The 20,817-nt window shown below is 44.6% G+C and overlaps 1 protein-coding gene across 3 annotated transcripts in view; it reads left to right on the top strand.

Moving 5' to 3' along the window:
- The window catches only part of Ptprg (protein tyrosine phosphatase receptor type G), a 712,009-nt gene that overhangs the window by 541,113 nt on the left and 150,079 nt on the right, over positions 1–20,817 (top strand). For all 3 annotated transcript variants that reach the window (XM_046452932.2, XM_046452933.2, XM_046452931.2), the window contains exon 6: positions 10,965–11,031. In XM_046452932.2, coding sequence (XP_046308888.1) covers positions 10,965–11,031 — 67 coding nt within the window. The remainder of the gene's footprint in view (positions 1–10,964; positions 11,032–20,817) is intronic.

Below are 20,817 nucleotides of genomic sequence, written 5' to 3'. Positions count from 1 at the left end.
TTCAACTGTAGAAGATAGAGCTGCATTTGTTTCCCCTAAGGAGTTACCTAGCCCCAGGTTATTGTCAATGACAGTTTTATATAAGATAAGCTGCCTCCTGGTTAAATGTTTCCTGCACTCCCTCTTTCCTCCGCCCTGTGGAACCAGCCATTTTTTCCAACTGAACTGCTGGAAGAATTGAAAGCGGCTGAGCACTGTTGCTTAAATAAGTAGACTACATGCTCTATGAAGAAGTCATATTATTTTCTCAAAGGAGGCGGAGTTGGCCCAGTGAGGCCTTGATTGCTACGAACAAACTTTCTGGTTTTCCATTTTGTTCTGCTACAAATGGTGTGTTCTATCAATCAAGGCCTGCTGGGAAAGATTTTGTCTTCTCCTTGTTGGAATTTAATTTTATCCTCTGTTGAACTCAGGTGCATTTTAAATACAAAGCCCAACTGTTTGGTTAGCATAAATCCGGGTCCTCCCCTGAGATGGGGCTGGATGTGCTTTCGACAACCACTGGCTAGAAAGGAATGCCCCTCATTGGTGGCTGTAAAGATGTTTGTCCACTTAAATAATGGATTCGTAACCCCAAAAAACATGGCTTAACAAAAGCTCTTAAATCAGATGCTCAGACAACTTTCAGGCAGAGGGGAGCTCCCGAAAGCAGTGTTGGTGAACCAAGTGGGATGTTTAGATGAGTTATCAGGTTTATTTCAGAGGACAGTGACAGGGAGCCGACGTCTCTCTCATATCATCAGGCACCAAGCCGTTGACCTGAGAGCATGGCTGGGCGTAGGGAGCAGCCTACAAGGCTGGATTGATACTTAATCAATCTTCAGAGGCTGCATTCAGGGATCTGTCCATCAGTGTTCCATGATGTGGTGCCTGATGTGTTTGCACATGGTCACTGTGAGCTCGAGACAGCAGGTGCCTTGCTGCTGTGTGGTGGCCTGGGCTTTGCTCAGGGACTCTTTTCATGATGGACGCCTTAGGTTCCATGCTGCCATTTATTGGTTTTCTTTCTTTTTTTGAACATAAACACTACTGCAAACTTGGTCCCAGAATTGATTTTTGGCATTCATTTGCTCCATTTGGGGGCCTTCTAGTTTTTTCCAAGTTGTCCTGGTTGGAACCTGGCTTCCAAACACATTGCTCCTTACTCAGCTCGAGAAGCTGTGATGTCACATAGCCGCTGAGGGTCCCTCAGGGGCGAGAGCTCACTCAGAAAAATGGGAAACTGCTTTTCGATATCTCCAGTATAAAAAGATGGTGACTCGTGAATTGTTTATGGAAACCTGGACTTCATTCCCTTGGTGACATCCAGCTACACTCTGGTCCTGTGGGCACACAGGACTTGCTGGGATTTACAGAATTGCATAAGCTGCTCTGCTACCCAGGTCCTGGAACATGGTCATCCACTGCTGGATTAGAAATGATTTTATATCTGGCAACTCCAGGCAGCAGGCATGGATCTTCTCATGGCTCTGTGGGTCTTCTGATTCAAGGTTTCTCACAGGGCAGCCACCAGGATGTCAGCTAAGCTGTGGGCTCATATGGAAGTTCTGCTGGGAAACAACCCATTTCCCAGTGCATTAGGGTGTTGGTAGAATTCATAAGCTCAAGGGCTGTTTGACTGAAGAGCTCTCCCCCCTTAGCTCTTGGCCAGAAGCCCCCTTCAGGTACTTTCCTGTGGGCATCTCACATGGGACTGCCTACTTCCCCAAAGCGCACTTGGGCAGTGAGGGATACTTATGGGCTAGCAAGACAGGGGTTAGAATCTTCTGTAACCTAATCCTAGAAGTGACGTCTCATCACCTTGGCTCCAAAAAGCCACCCCATCCAGCCCACCCTCAGGGGGAAGAAATGACACAAGGGGTGCTCGGGTTGTGGCACTGGGTTCAATCCTCAGCACCTATCAAAATAAATAAATGAAATAAAAGTATCATGTCCAACTACAACTAAAAATATATATATTTGAAAAGTTTTGTTTTTGTTTTTTTAATTACACAAAGTCTAAATACCTGGAGCTGCAGCCCACCTCAGCCTACAGTAGATGCTTAGTCCAAATTACAAGCATGCAGCGCTTCAAGCTCAGCCCCTCCACAAATATATACTAAGACCATTATAGCATGTTTCCCCCCCTCTTTATACAACTAGAAGATGAGTCAGATCAGTTCGATATTTATTTATTTACTATTTTGCAGTGCTGGGGGTCAAACCCAGGGCCTTGTGCATGCTTGACAAGTGCTGAATCCTTGAGCTATATCCCCAGACTAATTTTACTCCCTTTGAATGTGAAACCTCTAATTATGGAGAACCGTGACCTCACCGAACACCTAAGGAGGCATTTTTTTTTTCAACCAGAGGATCCACCTGGCAAGCCCTTTGATCTAGTAATGTGCGGGTCTGTCTCTCTCATGTTTTTCTTGCTGCATACCTGGAGGGGACTGAAAGCAGTCGCCACACAGATGCTTTGCTTTCTGGCTTCGGAGGCTTTTGTCAATGCAGTGCCCAGAGCAGCATTTTGCTTGGAGGGAATGAAAAAGCAAAGGTGAGAGGTCACATCCAACGTGGTTCTGTTGAAGTCACTTGCTAAGCATGGAAACAGCCGGCTCTGCTTTCTCCCCTAAGCCTTTGATATTGTTGGGGCTGAAGTGCGTGGCGGGATTAGTAACAAGGGAAAGTCAAAGTTGTCCAGCACTGCGGGCAGTGGGAGCGAGGGAAACTTGCAGGCGAGTCACTGAACCTGAAATAAGCTTTTCTTGCCCCAGGCTCCACCACATCTCCTAGTTTTTTTCCTCTCTTTTCTTTTTCAATTCAAAGGTCACGACAATATTGCTGTGAAATAGTTTGCATTGTAGCTTAAGAGTCCAGGCCTTGCTTGGCCGGGTTGGAATTTCTTCTTTGCTTCTTTCCAGATCAGGAGCAGCCTTTTGCTTGCAGAAGACTGACAGGGGTGGGACATGTGGCTGTGGGCCCCCATTCTTGAGTGGCTATAAAAGCTTCCCGCCACTTTCTTGGCTCTGAGACACAGAGCATTAAAAAGAGGACAGAATCCACCACGTGGCCCCTCTGGAAGCACCATTTGCCAGATGCCTCTGCTGGCCTGCGCCCTCCCTCCCCTCTGCTTTGGCTTTGGGTTGAAGTGTTGGGTGAATCCAAAGCCAGAGGAAATGGAAATTGCAGATGCAGCCCAGGGAACACTGTGATTCGCATGAAAATGAGAAATCTCCTGTATGGACAAGGATCCAGCCTGCTGCAGCCTTGATCTGCACCTGTGCATATCTGCTCCTGGTCTCCCTGTCGCGCTGCAGACATTGGTTTTCCAGTAATAGACTCCTCTGGGCCACATCTGACAGCTATGCGGCCCATACTCCAGTGGTGGGGCGGAGGGGCCGCAGAGCATGGTCAGTTTCTGTAGACCAAGAGCACAAAATTCATTTCCTGGGAGACTTTCTCTGGCTGTGAATCTCGGTTCTCTGGAGATAATAATTTGTGAATTGATGAGTTTCCGCTCATATTGGGAATTAACAGTAAGTAAGCCATGTCTGTAAACTCAAGCTGCGTTCATCGGGAGGAGGGTGAACCCTATCAGCATTTATAATTGTGTTTCCTATTCATATGAATCCTGCCCATGGTTGTGGAATTAGGGGTTTTCTCATCTGCTGATGGAACCAGTCCCTGGAGACTGTCTTTATCAAGTGCCAAAACCTAGGTGATGATCCAGGGCTCAGACCCTTCCCCTCTAACAGAAACCTCAGTGACATTTTGTAGATATAGATGAGGCTCAATGTAGAGTCCTGGGATTTTAATAGTCACATTTAAACTAGCCTTCTGGCCAGGAATGCACATTTGGTCACCTCAGCCTTCAGTTGGTTGGAAGAATACAGTCCTTCTATTCACAAAAAATCCTACCATTTTGCAAAGCTCTCTTGCCTTCTTCTGAACTGCATCCCTCTTTTCCTCTCTGACTTTATCCCATGGCAGTTTGGGATGTCACACCTCTGACTCGAGCCATTGATAATCCCCTTGCTGAAATGATGCCCAATAGAGAACAGAAAATGATGTTGGGGAGCTGGGGTTGTGGTTCAGCAGTAGAGTACTTGCCTCGCACGCATGAGACCCTGGGTTGCATCCTCAGCACCACATAAAAACAAATAAATAAAAAAGAAATATATTGTGTCCATCTACAACTAAAAAAAAAATTTAAAAAAAAGAAAATGATGTTGGGGTGTCAGAAGGGAAAAACGGGAATTTCTACATCCCATATTGAGTCTTTAGACTATTGAAGAAGAAAAGCAATATTTGTGAGTCATAAAAAGAAGAGTCGAGAAGGAAAGGGTATTTCCAATAGAGCTCAGCAGTTCGTGGTGTAATGCTACCGTTGCCTTCTTGACACATGGTAGACACATTTTGCCTAAATTATTGACAAGTGTTTAACTTTTTAATAAAGGAAACCAGTCTGTGCTTGGCTCTGGTGGGGAAGGAATAAATGAAAAGTAGTGGTTCCCAAGGAGCCAAGTTATAAATGTTTTGCCAGGAAGTTCTTGACAGCAACTTGAACTGAGATCTAGTGAATGGTAGCCAAGATACTACAGCCAGAGTGGAACCGAATACAACATCCTCGCCTCTGTGGCTCTCGGGGTGAGAGTCACGGAGGGAGAGCCATGGGTGGATAGGAGACTCGGAAGTCAAATCAGACCCCAGGAGAAGCACTTGCCCTTGTGATGATCACGTGGTTTTATTTTTTATTTTATTTTTTTAGAGAGAGAGAGAGAATTTTTTAATATTTATTTTTCAGTTTTCAGTGGATACAACATCTTTATTTTATTTTTATGTTATGCTGAGGCTCAAACCCAGCGCCTCGCGCATGCCAGGCAAGCGCACTACCGCTTGAGCCATATCCCCAGCCCGATCACGTAGTTTTAAATCTCAATACACAGGTACCTGCTAAACCTTGGTGTGGGTGAATCATCATCTCTGTGATTTGGAAAGGCTGTGTGGAATCTCTGGTCCCACTGTCCATTCCTTCCCCTGTAGCCATGGGTAATGGTGTGGCCATCCACCCACAGCAGGCATAAATCCTTTTTCCCACAAGAAGATATTGGCTGGATGTGAGGTTTATGGGTCTAACGGAGCAGCTGGTAGTGTCGGATTCAAGGCAAGTCAGTTCTCTTGGCCATCCTATTTAGCAGATGGCCAGGACTTGATAGATTGAAAATTATTAGGATCTCAGATGAGGGCCAAATGGCACAGGGGGCAGGCAAAGGAAATGGCAAGTTCGTGCGGTCTGATGGGGCCTCCCTGTCTGCTTTTCACTGGGCTTCTAGTGGAAATAAACACAAGCCCTCCTGTAGGTTCTGGATTGTGAGCATGTCTCTAGAGGTTACTAATAAGTTTGCTACTAATTTGATAGTTGGTTGAATCCATATGGTGAGCTGTGATGTAGAAAGATTTTTTATGAAGTTTCAGTTTCATCCACATGTATACACATTTGGCCTTTAGCAGGGCACGGTGGTGCACGCTTGTAATCCCGGTGGCATGGGAGGCTGAAGCAGGAGGATCGTGAGTTCAAACCAGCCTCAGTGATTTAGCAAGGCCCTAAGCAACTCAGTGAGACCCTGTCTCTAAATAAAATACACAAAAGGGCTGGGTATGTTGTCCAGTGGTGAAGTGCCCCTGAGTTCAATCCCTGGCACAAAAAAAAGAAGGAGGGAGGGAGGGAGGAGGAAAGAAAATTGGCCTTCAGTCCAAACCTACATGTCCTAGTTTTCTCTATTGCCGTGTCTCTGTGCATTTGGGGTATATCTAAAGACAGTTGGAAAACTTGAACCCAAAACCTTCAGTCCTGTCTGTGTGCCATCTCTTTGAAGATGACTCATGTCACAGAAATCTGCTCAAACATGGAAGTGGCAGGAGCTAAGTTTTGCAGGGAGAGGGGCGTTGCCTGTTTCTCCTCCACGATTTTAAGCTCATTTGTGCAATTGCTGCCTTCTCAGGATTACTGCATAACTCCTTTGATCTTAAAGTGGAGGAGGCAAGTTTCAAGAGCCAGGAAAAGTCCTCATGTGGTTTTAAAAGGAGCAGCATATTACAAAATCGAGTGGATGTCAAATAAAACGTAAATTCAGATCTTTTGAAATTGGAGCTCAAAGAGACCTCACTTTGAGAGCCAAGCATGCTGAGAAGCTCAGGGACAAAAATGCTGTTGTTTGATATTCGTTTAAATTTGACAATTTAGGTTAACCTGGTGCTCGATGCTATCCATCCCTGGGCAGATGCTATCTTTCTGTTCACCATTATCCTGAGTCTATACCTTATATTTCAGTCTGCATGAGAATGGGGTGAGATTTTGTTCCCATTGTACAGATGAGGACCCTGACGCTCTCCCCAGATGTGTGCCTGATTGAGGATTCCATTTTTTTCTTCACTCCCTTGCCCTGTCTACCCTGGGCAGAGAACAGAATATAAATGTAAACGCGGGTTGCTAAATCCGCTTTCTTTCTGTCGCCGTATTTAAAAGCTGCCCAAATGGCTTAGCTTATGTCCACAAATTTTTAAGTGGCAAATTGATTGAAACAATAAGTGGAAGGGATTATTTCAGTTAGGGTTGTACCTTACTGGAACAAATCTACTGATTAGCATGCTATTTGGATTCCCTACCCAGAGATTTGGAACCAAGACACTTGCCTGGAGAATGAGCTCAGTATTATCAGTAAATGTCTTTGACCAGCCAGTTATCTTCATTTTCTCTCCTTTTCTCCTCATCCATCTTTTCAACCCCAACTGGATGAACCAGAAGTTGAGGCTGTGAGGCAGAGTGGACAGGGTTTAAGGCTTTCCATGGATGGGTTCGCTTAGAATCTGGGGTCAGGCCTCTGAGCTCAGATGAGGCCACATCTGAGTGTTGTACAAAGAATGAAATGCTGTAAGCACAAGTGAGCTGAAATTGAACTTGGATTGGGTTGCCTGGTTATTTTTCTCTTGCATGGCCTACAAATGTTATCAGCGGGTGTCAGTCATGGAGGATTAGGGACACTTTTCTTTGAGACTTCATATCATCAGACAAGACTAAATGCATTCAAGTGTCCCTCTAACTATAATATATCCCCTCTCATTTTGTATGGATCATCCAACACAGTAATCTCCCTTTCTCTGCAAGGGATATATTCCAAAACCCCAGTAGATACTTGAAACCACATAGTACCAAATCTAAATAAATAAATAAATAAATAAATAAATAAATATATATATATATATATATACACACACACACACACACATATACATATATAATGTATATATATAATGTGTATGTATATATAGTATCATATATTTATATATACATAAATATAGATTAGGCATAGTAAGAGACTAACAATAGTAACTAATAATACACTTATAAAGTATACTCTAACAAAATTGCCAGCATGATTACTCTTGCACTTTGGAACCATTTTTCAGTAAAATAGGGTTACTTGAACACAAGTATTGTGACAGCTAATCTATTAACTAAGACGGCTACTGAGTGACTAACGGGAAAGTAACTGATACAGTGTGGATACACTGGGCAAAGGGATGATTTACATTCCAGACAGTATTGAGTGGGATGGAATGAGATTTTTATCTTGCTACTCAGAGCAGTATACAATTTAAACCTTCAGAATTATTACTTTTTGGAATTTTCCATTTAATATTTTTTGACCACAGTTGACTCTGGGTAACTGAAATTGCAGAAAGTGAAAACATGGATAAGGGGAGACTACTATATCTGAGAAAGGTCACCATGGTAGAGGAAGGGTAACAGTTCTGGAGGAACTCCTGAGTTGATCAGGCTTATTGTATAGAACCTTAATGAGCTTATTGTATAGAACCTTAATGGGCTATCTTTGTGATAAACCATAGCAATAACTTAAGAAAATTGATATTGCCTATCCCCCAACCTCTACCTTTATACACAGACCTAGAAGCTCCAATAGCCAAGTTTTGCCCTGTAACAAATGATCCCAGTTAGTTAAACAACAGTCATTTTATTATTTCATGATTTGATAGGCCAGCTGGTTATTTGTGGTTGGGGCCACCTTTAATGACCTGGAGTGACTCACTCACCAGTCTGGTAGTTAGTAAACCGGTGGGTCTTGAAGGACCTCGTCAGGGACTGTCTCTGTCTGCTCCTAGGGCTCTGTCTTCCTCCAGGAGATCAACCTGGGATTCTTCCCTTGGTGGTCTGAGCCTGTGTGTATGACGGTCAGTAACTTCACCTTAGCCAAAGAAAGTCATGTAGACAACTGGATTTCAAAAGGGAGGAGAAATTGTTATACACTCTTGATGGAGGAAAATCAAAATCAAACTGCAGCATTGCCTGGGGCCGGGATGGGAAGAATTTAAAGTGACAGATATTAGTGTAACTACAGGTAGTTAAATTGGCATGAACATCTCCACCAGAAACCACCTGGGTTAGTCAGCTTCTCATCACTGTAAAAATACACCTGAGATAATTCACTTAGGAAAAAAGGTTCATTGGGGCTCACAGTTTGGGAGGTTCAGGTCCATGATTGATTGGCCCCGTGTTGGGGAACCTGAGGTGAGTTAGCATATCATGACAGGAGTATGTGACAGAGCACATCAGCTCACCTCATCTGCCAGGAAGCCAAACAAGAGGAAGAAGGGGACAGTCCAGTTCCCTTTAAGGCCACATCCCTCACCAACACCCTACCTCCTAACGGTTCCACCAGTCTCCCAGTAGCGCCACATGGGGACACTCGTCCCAACCTAATTATGGTGCTGTTTTTTACCTACAACTTCGACTTGACGTGGGATCTTTCTCTGTGATTTTCTTGTATTCAGGACTTTTGAAATTTGGCCACATTCTCTGGTTAGAGTTTGTTCTCTTGCATTCTTGAGTTGTAGTTCTATTTTGGCCAAGTATTTGAATTTCAATGGCTAAGGTGCAAATTACAATATTTCTTCAAATACAGTTTTGATCTGGTGTATTCTGTGCATGTTCACCTTTCACGAATGTTGATGCTTCAACCCGTGACAAGCCTGGCTTGAGCTTGTCCTCAGGCAATTTGGAGGTACACTCATGCCAACTCCCAGAATCCTACATTTGTGACTGCTACACTGGGTCCCTATTTGTTGATCTTTTTTCTTTTCCCCATACCTGTAGTGTTTATGATATAGCACAAGGTCCACATTATTTTATTAGTGTATAAATACAACTCTGTGCATAATTGCACCTCTGTTCTGAATTTAGGCATAACTAAGACATTAGGGTGTGATCACTGTTAACTCACACAGCAATTATCTAGGGTTTCCCACCCTCACCCCCTGCACTCAGGCCAGGTGATTCTGTTACAGGGGTACTATTCTGAGCACATGGATATTTAGCATAGTCCTGGCCCCTCATCACTTGAGGCCAGCAATATTTTCTCCTCCTTTTTCCTGTCCACTGAGTAGTGACACCTAAAAATGTCTTTGAGCATGGTCGGTGTCCCCTTAGGAAGGTATAATTGGGACGACACAGCTCTTACCTAGTGATGCTGAAGCACAGAAGAGAAGGAAATGTACCAGATATGGATTGTTATCAGAGAGTACAAACTAGTTCCCCACTGGAACATCTGTAAGAGGAGGAAAGAGTGTGGGAAATTGGCAGTCACTGTAGAATTCCATCTAGGGATGGATCTGGATTCCTCTGAATTAACTAACTTGAAACATCAAATTGGATCTTGCCACACACTGAAAGGTTCATTACGACCTCATAACTTCATTATGTAAGAAATGGATTAATGGCAAATAGTATCTCTGGAGGAAAAAAAAATTAAAGACCGGAACTGTGCTGACCACAAATAATGAATTTTGAAAGCTCTTTATTTTGGAAAAAAAAAAATCAAGCATACACAAGAGTAGAGAGAATGTCTTATTGCCAGATGCAGTGGCACACGCCTGTAATCCCAGCATCTCAGGAGGCTGAGGCAGGAGGATCGCTAGTTCAAAGCCAGCCTCTGCAACTTAGTGAGGCCCTGAGCAACTTGGTGAGACCTTGTCACAAAACAAACATGAAAAGAGCTGGGGATGTGGCACAGTCGTTAAGCGCCCCTGGGTTCAATCCCTGGTATCGGGGAAAAAAAAAAAGTCTCATTACCCATCTCTACCCATCACCCAAGGTGAAGGTCAGTCTTTTTGCATCCGTACCCTGCTCACTCTGCCTGCTGTCTATTCTTGGATTGTTTTGAAGTACCTTCAAGACATCATCCCATTTGTAAATATTTAATGTAATTCTAAGGAAAGTACCTAAAACTTGGAATATGCTGGTAAAATGTTAATTTTCTAGAAAGGGCAAGATTGAGAATTTCTGCTAAGGAGGGTCAGTAAAGGGGAAGAATGAGACAAGTCCAAGGAGGGCTTGGTATTGGGAGCATTAAGTCCACACAGGGAAACTGAGGCAGAGTCACTGCTTCTTGGAGCTCTTTCCCCTGCCTTCTTGCTTTGAGTAACTCTGACAAATGCCCCGTATGTCGTGACATTTTTCCAGGGCCTGGGGTCCTTCTCAAGGAGAATCCATTGGCAGGGAACAGATGCATTTTCTAAGGAGAAGGAAAAACCCCAGAAGGTATTGAAATCCTCAGTCAATGATGGATGGCTCTCTTTCAGTGACTTTTTAGCCTATTGGGGGCTACCTTTAATAAAATGAAGCAGAAAAAAGTCTCGCAGTTGCCTTTAAGATTTTGCTAAGACTATGGTATGTCTCTCTGGTTATTATGTATTCTGTGAAGTTTCTTTCTTTTGATTTAGACCTCCTCGCTTGATTTTATTATGTCATAAATATCCTGCATTTGGTGGGAGCCAGGGTCTACGTGAGACCTGAGAGCCTCGGTAGATCACATCTGTTTCCCCACCTTCTTTTTAGAAGATTAAACTGAGGCTGTTGTATCTGATGCCAGAATAGATTTAACCAATCATGTCTCCTTTACATGTAGGTCAGTCCGAGGGACAATTCTGCACTGGATCCTATTATCCACGGGTTGAAGGGTGTCGTCCATCATGGTAAGTAAAGCCAAATCTACTTCCTTTTGCTGGAATGTGTAGGGCTCTGAATCCCCCACTAGAGGAAACAGGTTATCTTGCAGAGGACAGAAGGTGACACCCATTTCTCATCCCCTGATATTGAAGGGCATTAGAGCCATTATTTGATGGGTAAAGGGCACGCCCATTTATTACCTGCAAATGGGTCTGGGTTAACAGGAATCCATTTGTTTCTCTCCGGGCACCACTTTTGAATGCATACGTTATAAATCAAAACGCCTTAAGGGATGCTATTCTACTGGGTCACACCTGTCTTTTGTCTCATCTCTCTCCTAAAAATATTCTTCTTGGAAGCGTCTTCCCACTTATAAATTTTTCGATCTGCCTCTTAGGTTTAGGGTGGGACAAAAATAAGTCGCCAGGATAGGTCATTAAATTTCGTAGCGTGTGAACAAGCATGATGGAGTCGCTACGACTGCAAAAGGCTAGACTGATGTTGTGCAGGGCACGCATCTTCTCCTCAGGCATAAAAGTGGGAGAGAAAGCAAGATGAATGGGTTCTGTCTTTTGCAACTGGTTTTTATTGGAGCAATTTCCCTGTGGTTTTATTATGGGCAGTCCATCATTACCTGTGACATCGAGATCCTCTAATTTCAAAAGTACTCTTGTCGCGGGGAGGTGTGGAGTCTTCATCTAATGCAGTGATTTGCAAAGTTTTAATAATCTAATTAGAATTCCAAAGACATTGGCAGAAATAGCATTAGGAACCCTAATAAATCTCTCCTTCCCCCTCCCTACCCCCAGCCCCACTGTGACAAAAACGTGTCTCTACACCCTTTGAGAGGGTTGTCATTCGACCTGCACCAACTCTGTAGAGCTTAGCAAACATTCTCATTCTCTCTCTCTCTCTCTCTCCCTCTCTTTCCCCCTCCCTCCCTCCCTCCCTCCCTCCCTCCCTCTCTCTCTCTCTCTCTCTCTCTCTCTCTCTCTCCCCACCTCTCCCTCTCCCAGGGAAACCAGAACCAGTTATGAGAGTTCATTTAAGTCGGATTTAGGAATAACTGATCAGTTCTGCCAACTGTTCCATTGTATAGCTGGTAACAGGGATAAAACAAATGCAAATGGAAGTGTAGTGTCTGAAATTATCCTAATCTGGGATGTTTCCATTGATTCTCCCCAAGTTTCAATTTCAGGAAAGGGTACTCATCTCATTTGTGAGGGCTCTGACCTCATGACCTAATCTCAGATCCACAGGTCCCACCTAATGCCCTCGCCTTGGGGCTTAGCATTTCAAGGGTGGATTGAGGAGAGGTACAGACCTTTAGCAGAAGTTGTTCCTTGTGGGAATCCTTCACTGGCTGTGGATGGCAGCAGAGTTGCCTGGGTTGTGCCTTTGACCCTGCTGTCTACCTGAGAAATCGGGAGATTGTAAAGAATAATTCCCAGCCAGGCACGGTGGCACTCACCTGTAATCCCAGTGGCTTGGGAGGCTGAGGCAGAAAGATCAAAAGTTCAAAGCAGCCTTAGCAATTTAGCAGGATCTTGTCTCTATTTAGAGAGGATATAAAAGGATTGCGATGTGGCTCAGTGGTTAAGCACCCCTGGGTCAATCCCCAGGACCAAAAACAATAAAAATAATTCCCTACAAAGTAAGTTCATTTATTTATTCAGCAATAATAGGCTGCTTTGTCCCCATACTGTGCAGATGTGGAATTAGAGCAAAGATGAAGGCAGACCCAGGCCAGCTGTCACGAGAAGGGAAGGGAAGGAAGCTGCAGACCCCTCCTCCTGTTGCCTCCCAGCCGTGGTGGCTTCCTCTGTGGGGAGAGAACTCCCTTCACTTGTACCCAGTCTGATCTCACTTTTATGCTTTCAGGTCTTATTTGAGATCTTGCCTTCTTAGTGAGTTCTGGTTATTCTGTCAGATTGCCTGCCTCTTCCCATCTCCTTCACTGTCTGTTATATCTTCCAAGTTTCTTTCTTCAAAGCACTGAAGTACATCTGGAATGTTCTTGCTTATTGATTGGTTTACTTATTTATTTATTTTGGGGACCAGAGTTTGAACTCAGGGTGTTTTCCCACGGAGCCACATCCCCAGGCCCCTTTTTATGGGTCTCACCAAGTTGTTTAGGGCCTCACTAAGTTGCTAAGGCTGGCTTTGAACCTGAGATCCTCCTGCCTCAGCCTCCTGAGCTACTGGGATTATAGGCTCGCACCACTATGCCTGGCTCTTGCTTGTTTATTAATTCATTTCTTACCTACATAAATATACCAGCTACAGTGCGCCATATACATAAGTATATGGCGCACTGTACCTGGTAGAGAGTAGGTGCTCAGTTAACTATTAGCCAGAGGAATGTCAAGGAAACATATAAACTCCTCAATAAAAATCTCAAAATAGAAAAGCAGATTAAGAGGAGGGGGACCAAAGCCTCCTCGGGTTCAGCTTCCATTGAGAAGAGAAAGGGATAAGAATTTCTCACTTATCTGAAAGGGAATGGACATTTAAAATAGCTTAAAAGGACTTGCATTTGCCGTGGAAGGTCTGTGAGGGATTTGTATGATCTGTTAATTTAAAGGAGCATAAATAATTGTGCCCTTCAAAGAGACTCTGGTTTGGGAATGATGATAGAGATGTTGTAAAGAGGGAAAATAAATCAATATGGGTTTCTGTCGCAGATCAGAAATAGCTTTTATTTCTTCAGCTCTGGGAGTCATATCTAAGAATGTTAATTTCTCATTAAGTGATTTTTTTAAAAAAGAAAAAGAATCTAATATGTTCCTTCAACTGAGAGTACAATGAGTAATCTGGTCCTCGCAGCCAACTGTACTTGGTGGTTGGTCATCAGAGTCGGCCTTGAAGCAGGTGCCAGAATGGGATTTCTTAAATGCAAGAGGGAGAGAGAAAGGGGAGAGGGACTAGGAGGAGGGAGGGAGGGCGTCCAGACTCTCTGGCAGGTGTGACCACCCTGAAAGGGAAGGAGGCAAGTGAGGAGAAGGAGCCAGAACCAGGCTGCCCCACCCCCAGTTGGACAGGAACAACCCCGTGTCTGTTCCTCACTGTGTATGGTCCTGGACTGGAGCATCCTGGAGATGGGCCTCAGTGTGAGCACTGGGGGTCAAGAAGGTGCAGTTTATCTCTGCAGGAAAGATCTCAGGTGCGCTCCCTTGTCGGGTACAGAGCTCTGTCGTCCTTCCAGAGAACCTGCCTGATGGCACTCCTGGAGGGTTTTCTCCTTGATACTTGTTTTAGACAGCTTTTCCGCTGCTGTGACTAAAAGACCCAACCCACACAACTATACAAGAGGAAAGGTTTGTCTGGAAGCTCATAGTTTCAGAGGTCTCAGTCCACAGACAGCAGGCTCCATTCCTCGGGGCTCGAGGGGAGGCAGGACATCATGGAGGAAGAGTGTGGTGGAGGGAAGCAGCTCACATGGTGATCAGGAAGCAGAGAGAGACTCCACTCTCCAGAGACAAATAGAGACCCCAAAGCCACGCCCCCAACGCCCCCTCCTCCAGCCACACCCACCTGCCTCCAGCCACCACCCAGTTAATCCCATCAGGGGTTCATTCACTGGTTGGGTTAAGACTATAACCCAGTCATTTCTCCTCTGAACGTTCTCGCATGAGCTTTTGGGGGACACCTCACATTCAAACCATGATACTCCTCTCTTCTCAAATGCTCAGTAGTTCTTATAAATGGTGCTGGTTGTTCTGTCCAGAGTTACTAATGTACGCACACCACAAACCTGGCCACTGGAGTGTACAGATCCGCCCCGTGGAGTTGACAGGCTCTTGGGGAAGAGCCACAGTTAAGCAGGTGATTAGAGTGGGGAGCAGCCGACTTCACTCAGACTTGGGTCAGTGAGATCTACAGAAAGCATAGAGCTCATCCAAGCAGGAAGGGAAACTTAGGTAGGGTTCAGGCACCACCGGCATGGATGATGGTGTGTGCTGGTGGGTCGGGCTGTGATATGTTTGGGGCTCTGAGCTCTGTGACCTTGCTTCTCTGGTGCTGGCTAGAGGTACCCTAGAAGACTCTTGCCCAAATGAAGTGCTGTTTCTTATGTTCCTTTTTTGTGAGTAAATTATGAACATGACCGACTTGAGCACCACGCAGAAATATGGAGAGAGTGGAATGAAGTAATTTACCCTTGGTTCTCTTTTTGTCTGTCCATCCACAGAGGAAGAGATGAACACCCTAAAATGTATTTTTTATTTCCTTTGTGCTACCACCACCATCCACTGGAGAGGAGAGATTTAGGGACAAATTGTGAATGCAGTACAGTGCATCAAATTCAGCTATTTGTGCTCTCTCTCTCTTTTGCAAGCCCTTATGAGTGGCCACATCTATGTAAACATTGCTTCCCCAGAACTGAGTCTAGTTCCCCCAATTTGCTTAAAACCCATTCTTTTGTTGTTGTTGTTGTTGGTGGTGGTGGTGGTGGTGGTGGTACCAGAGGTTGAACCTAGGGTGCTTAACCACTGAGCCACATCCCATCCCTTTTTTATATTTTTTTAGAGACAGGGTCTCGCTGAGTTGCTTAGGGCCTTGCAAAGTTGCTGAGGCTGGCTTTGAACTCATGATCCTCCTGCCTCAGCCTCCCAAATCACTGGCATGCACCACTGTGCCCGGCTTAAAACCCATCCTTAAAAAAAGAAAATTTAAAAGCAACCTGTATGCAGCAAGCATGGAATTATTGTCTTTCTTTGTTACTTGTGTTACCCAATTGGACAGTGCTAAGAAAGGTGTATTTTGTTCAAGGTCATTTAAAAGTATAAGTATGTTTTTTTTCTTTCCAGTTTTTGTATTACATGCTTTCTAGTCCTCTTCCTAGCACCCACCCAGAGAACTCCCAGGGGTCTGTGTGCAGTTGAGCGTACTCCCAAATGTAAAATGACCACTTTTCTGTTTCTGAAAGGAGACTCCGTAGCGGTGGTGATCTGGTCGAGCAGCTTTGCCTATTTGTCCGTTGTTTCCCAGCGGCCCTCCTTGCCCTCCCACTCCCCTTCCACTGGACCTGACACCTTGAGGCAGCCTGCTTTCTCCCTCGGGGAATGGGAGGGGGAAGGACAGCAAGAAATTGTCTCCAGAAAGGCCGAATCCCCCACTGGTCATTTTGAACAGCTGCTCTTCCTGCTCTCCCTCCTTCCCTCCCCGAGCTTTTCCAAGAAAGCTATCACTGAAAGAACAACTAAATTGTCACTGAAAACACCCTTCTGATAATGTCCCCAAATGAGGCTCTTGAGAGCTTTTCCTTTTAAAAATGGAAGTCAGGGCCTGGACAAGATCAGAACTTACAGAAGAGTTTCTCTGACTTACCAGTTTATTACCTGGGCTCCTCTGAGGTATTTCTCCCATTCCCCTCCCTCCTGCCCCTGCCCTGGGACACTGATCATCTCCTACCAAATCTACGGACACAGCCCTGGGGTGGCTGTCGTTCAGCACAGGCCCCTGTACAAAGGGAAGGGAAGCAAGAAGGTCTATTTGCAGATGTGTATCAACTGTTCCACCAAGTTTTTCTGGGTAGTGGTAAGAGTGGGTGCTTCTCACTTCCTTCCCCCCACCCCCGTCCATCACACCAGCCAAGACTGAGCTTCCTACCATAAAGGGGTGTCTGCAGACCTGGCGATCCTCTAAGTTCTACTGAAGCAGCCAGTAGGCTTCGTGTCACATCATGGTAGTGGCAGGATGAACTGTTTAGAAAGAAACCAGCCCTATGCTGCAGGTGCACATGATATAGTACCTTTGACAGCCAGTGTTACACATCCACCTCGCCATCCATCCTGGCTGGCAATGCCATATGTAGATCCTATCAAGATAAATGTCCACCTAGCCAAAGACTCATGCATGTGAGCTTTTTTTCTTTCTACTGGCCCAAAACCACAGCAGAGAGATACAGGTTGTGGTATATTCATATAGTAGAATACTATGCAGCAATTAAAAGTAATGAACTACTGACTTATCCCAAAATAAAAACACCCATACCACATAGCCCCATTTATGTAAAGTTTAAGAACAGCCCAAACCAGCCCATGGTGTTAAAGGTCAGAATAGCGGAGTACAAAAGGGACTCAAGGAAATTTTCTTGGAGGGGGGGTGATAAAAATGTATCTTTCTTTGGCGGGGAAGGGGTAACTAAAATTGAACCCAGGGGCACTCAACCACTGAGCCATATCCCTGGCCTTATTTTGTGTTTTATTTAGAGACAGGGTCTCACTGAATTGCTGAGCGCCTTTTTACTGAGGCTGGCTTTGAACTTGCAATCCCCCTGCCTCAGCCTCCCGAGCTGCTGGGATTGCAGGCTTATGCCTCCACACTCCACTTAAAAATATATCTTGATCCAGAAGATGATTACATTGGAGTCATAAATCTTTACCACACAGTCCCATTCGATTTGTGCATTTGATTATTTGGAAAATAGTTAAAGAGTAGCCCATATATATGTGTTAAACATGGATTTCTCAAAGCTCTCTCATGTATGAAGCTTAAAAAAAAATCCAGCAGCATGCATGAGAGTCAAATATTAAAAATGCTAAACAAGTCAAGCACCAGCAAGTCTGTGTGTGCCAGGCACTCTCGTGGTGGCTGTGAAATCAGTTAGGGAGACCAGGCTTTGAAAACACTTGGTAGTATCCAGCTCTTTTGGTTCAAGAGTCCTGCTCCATAGAAAAAACTCAGATCTAACATAGGTATACCCAGAGATGTGTCCAAGGATGTTTGTGGCATTGTCAATTTCTAATTTCCCAAATATAAAAATGCCTTAGAAATCCATCATTCGCAGACTGGATCAATACGACTTCCTATAGTCATACAATAGAAAGGAACAGAGAGCCTAATGTCATGGTGCACCCAAGAAACACTCTGTTCAGCTTGTGAGACTAGATCCTGAACAGTACATTGCATGTTCTTCAACATGAGTTTGAAAATGAGGAAACGGAAGCTATAATGTTTAGGAGTCTGGGAGGGAAAACTAAAAGGAAAGACAATAATGATTATTTCAAAGTGGGAATAGTGGTTACTACTTGGGGGTGGGATGGGATAGGAAGGACTGGCCCTGTAGGGGAAGCCAGGTCCCCTCCAGTTCCAAGTGGTCACCCCACACTAGGTTTCCCTGTATGATTATTTGACAGTGCTACATTTTTGGGGTATTATTATTATTATTATTTTGGTACCAGGGATTGAACTCAGGGGCACTCAATCACTGAGCCCCATCCCCAGCCCTTTTTATATTTTATTTAGAGACAGGGTCTCACTGAGTTGCTTAGGGCCTCACAAAGTTGCTGAGGCTGGCTTTGAACTCACCATCCTCCTGCCTCAGTTTCCTGAGCCACTGGGATGACAGGCGTGTGCCACCGTGTGCCGGCACTACGTGTGTGTTTTGCATGCCTTTCTGCCTGTGGATTCCGTTTCACAGTTAAAAGAGGCAAAGATTAGCACAAGAAAGTGAGAGACGCAGACAGCGTGCCCCTGTGGGACACATCCAGTACCAGGTGGCCTCACAGTGAGCAACGCAGCAAGAGCCACCGCACTTTCTTAAAAACTTGTGCTGTAACAGCCCTTGACAGGCTGTTTGTTCTCTCTGCTAATTGATTGCATGCCAGTGAGAGAGCTGCGGCTGCCTCGGGATTGTGTCATTAAAAGATGACTTTGGATGCCAGCATCTCCTTGTGGAGTTGAGAAGAAGGAGATGGGCAGCAAAGGGAGGGGGTGGTGACAGGTCTGGAAGCAAAAGGCCCCTCGCTGCTGCAGTGCTGGTGTGAGCTTGCCCTGTGAGGGGAAGGGCCAGATGAGCTCTAGTTAGCATCACGGAACTTTCTAGAAGCCTCTGGTCTTGCCTTGGTTTACATGGCAGAGACAGGCACACAAAGCAGGCAGTGGCTGGCAGCTTGCCCCAGAGTCACACCTGGAGAACACACCCAGCCCAGGTCCGACCAGGCTCCTCACAGTCTGTCTCCCCCTCTTCCTTTGCCAGGTCCCCACTCGCTTTTTTCAGCATTGACTGAGTCACATCAAATGGTCTCTGTTAAAGGAGCAAGTGAAAAAGTACTTTCTCTCTCTCGTTCACTCGCTCTCTCTCTTAAATTGGACTGGAGATTGAACCCAGAGCCTTGTGCATGCCTAGCAAGTGCTCTACCACTGAATTATGCTGTCAGTGAGGTCATAGGACCTTCCCCCTGTGATTGTTCCTTTGTCACTATTGTAACTATCACCAGTGATTAAAAAGTCTGTCTGAGATTAAATGGCTAGAGTTCCTGAAAATATATTGAAAGGACTTTGGAAGAAGAGGACTTATTCTGGAACAGGAGACTTGCAGGGAAAAAACTAACCTAGGAGACTGGGTTATATAATCCAACAGCAAGAAGATTCGAGCAGAGAGATGAGTTGATGTTGTTTGAGGAGTTCTTCCCTGTTCTTTGCACATGAACTTTAAGCTCCTTTAACCATTGAGTCTGTTACTCCTTTCACCCATCAAGTGCCCAGTAAGTATTAGTCAGTGTACTGAGGGTGAAAGGAAGATCCCCCTTGCTCTTGGGAAAGTCTTATTAGAATCCTTTGTTTTTCTTTTTTTCTTTCTTCTGTCCTGGCTGTTCTTAGTACTCAAAAAATCAATGTTACTTGTCTGCAAAGTAATTTCATGTATTCACATCTTCATGGGCCCACGTCTTTTTTAGTGAATAGAGTTTTATTGCTCAGCCACATTCATTTCTGTATGTATTGTCTGCTGGTACTTTGGTGGCAGCGTTAGTAGTTGTGACCTAGAGACTCTCTGGTGCAAAGCCTTCAATATTTTCTCACTGGCCCCTTTACAGAAAAAGTCCACTGCCTGCCTCATCTGTCTGGTAGCTGTTGTGCTTGCTCTGCTAAACAATATCACCTTCCCCAAGTGGTTTGTTAATGTTGGGACAATGAGAATACCCATTTAGGCCATGGCTCCTCTCTGAGAGACTCCACAGAGATTGGCTTCATTTTTCATCTTGATCACATCATGGTGTACATTCTGAACAAGTGAATGAAGGGTCCATTTTCATCTTTATCTTAAAGAAGGAAACTCAGGAAATTGTTTTCTCCCTTTTGTATGGGAAAACCAATACTAAGCCATCTACAGAAGACTGGTAATTTCAAATGCAATAACGCACAACAAAATTTCCCGTTTGAAGTTTATGCGTGCAGCATTAATTACGTGGAACTTTCCTGAAGTGTGCTGTAAATAGGTGGTACCTGGGCTCCAATGCCTTGGCTCATACCCTTTCAAACGGATCCAGGAAGGACTGATACTTATCAGAACACTTTTGATCTCAAAATCTTCTAGAAACAGGCACACTTAAGCCATTTCCACAGTTTCCTGGATTTCGGTGTATCAGAATCATGACCATACTTGTGAGCTATTTCCAGTTCTTTCCTTAGCCAAGGCCAGGAAATAGGATGCTGTGCAATTTCTATTATCACTTATAGCATTGTTCACAGTAACGCCAAGACATAAAAAGACTTCAGAAGTGATTCCTTTTAAGTTTGATTTGAATCTGGGGCCGGTTCTCACCCATCCAGCATTCTTTGTTAATAGTTTATTATTTGAACATGATTAGGGGAGGCCAGGAAAATGCCTTCTCCTGTTTGCTTTAACAAAATGTGAAGCACAAAGGATTTAAAAATACATCTCCAGGAGTCTACCGCAAAGATCCTTGCTAAGTACTTGGGGATACAGAGATGGTTTCTTTCCTTGATTTTATGCTCTCTTTATGTCACCTTGGTATAGGAGAGGCACTGTCCAGTGGCCCAGAACATAGGTTCTGGCTTTCAATATC

This window comes from Marmota monax, unplaced genomic scaffold, assembly GCF_021218885.2.
Source record: "Marmota monax isolate L192 unplaced genomic scaffold, Marmota_monax_Labrador192_F-V1.1 WCK01_AAM20220418_F8-fsc00042, whole genome shotgun sequence".
In the NCBI taxonomy this organism is placed as follows: Eukaryota; Metazoa; Chordata; class Mammalia; order Rodentia; family Sciuridae; genus Marmota; species Marmota monax.
This window is presented reverse-complemented; position numbering and strand designations above follow the sequence as displayed.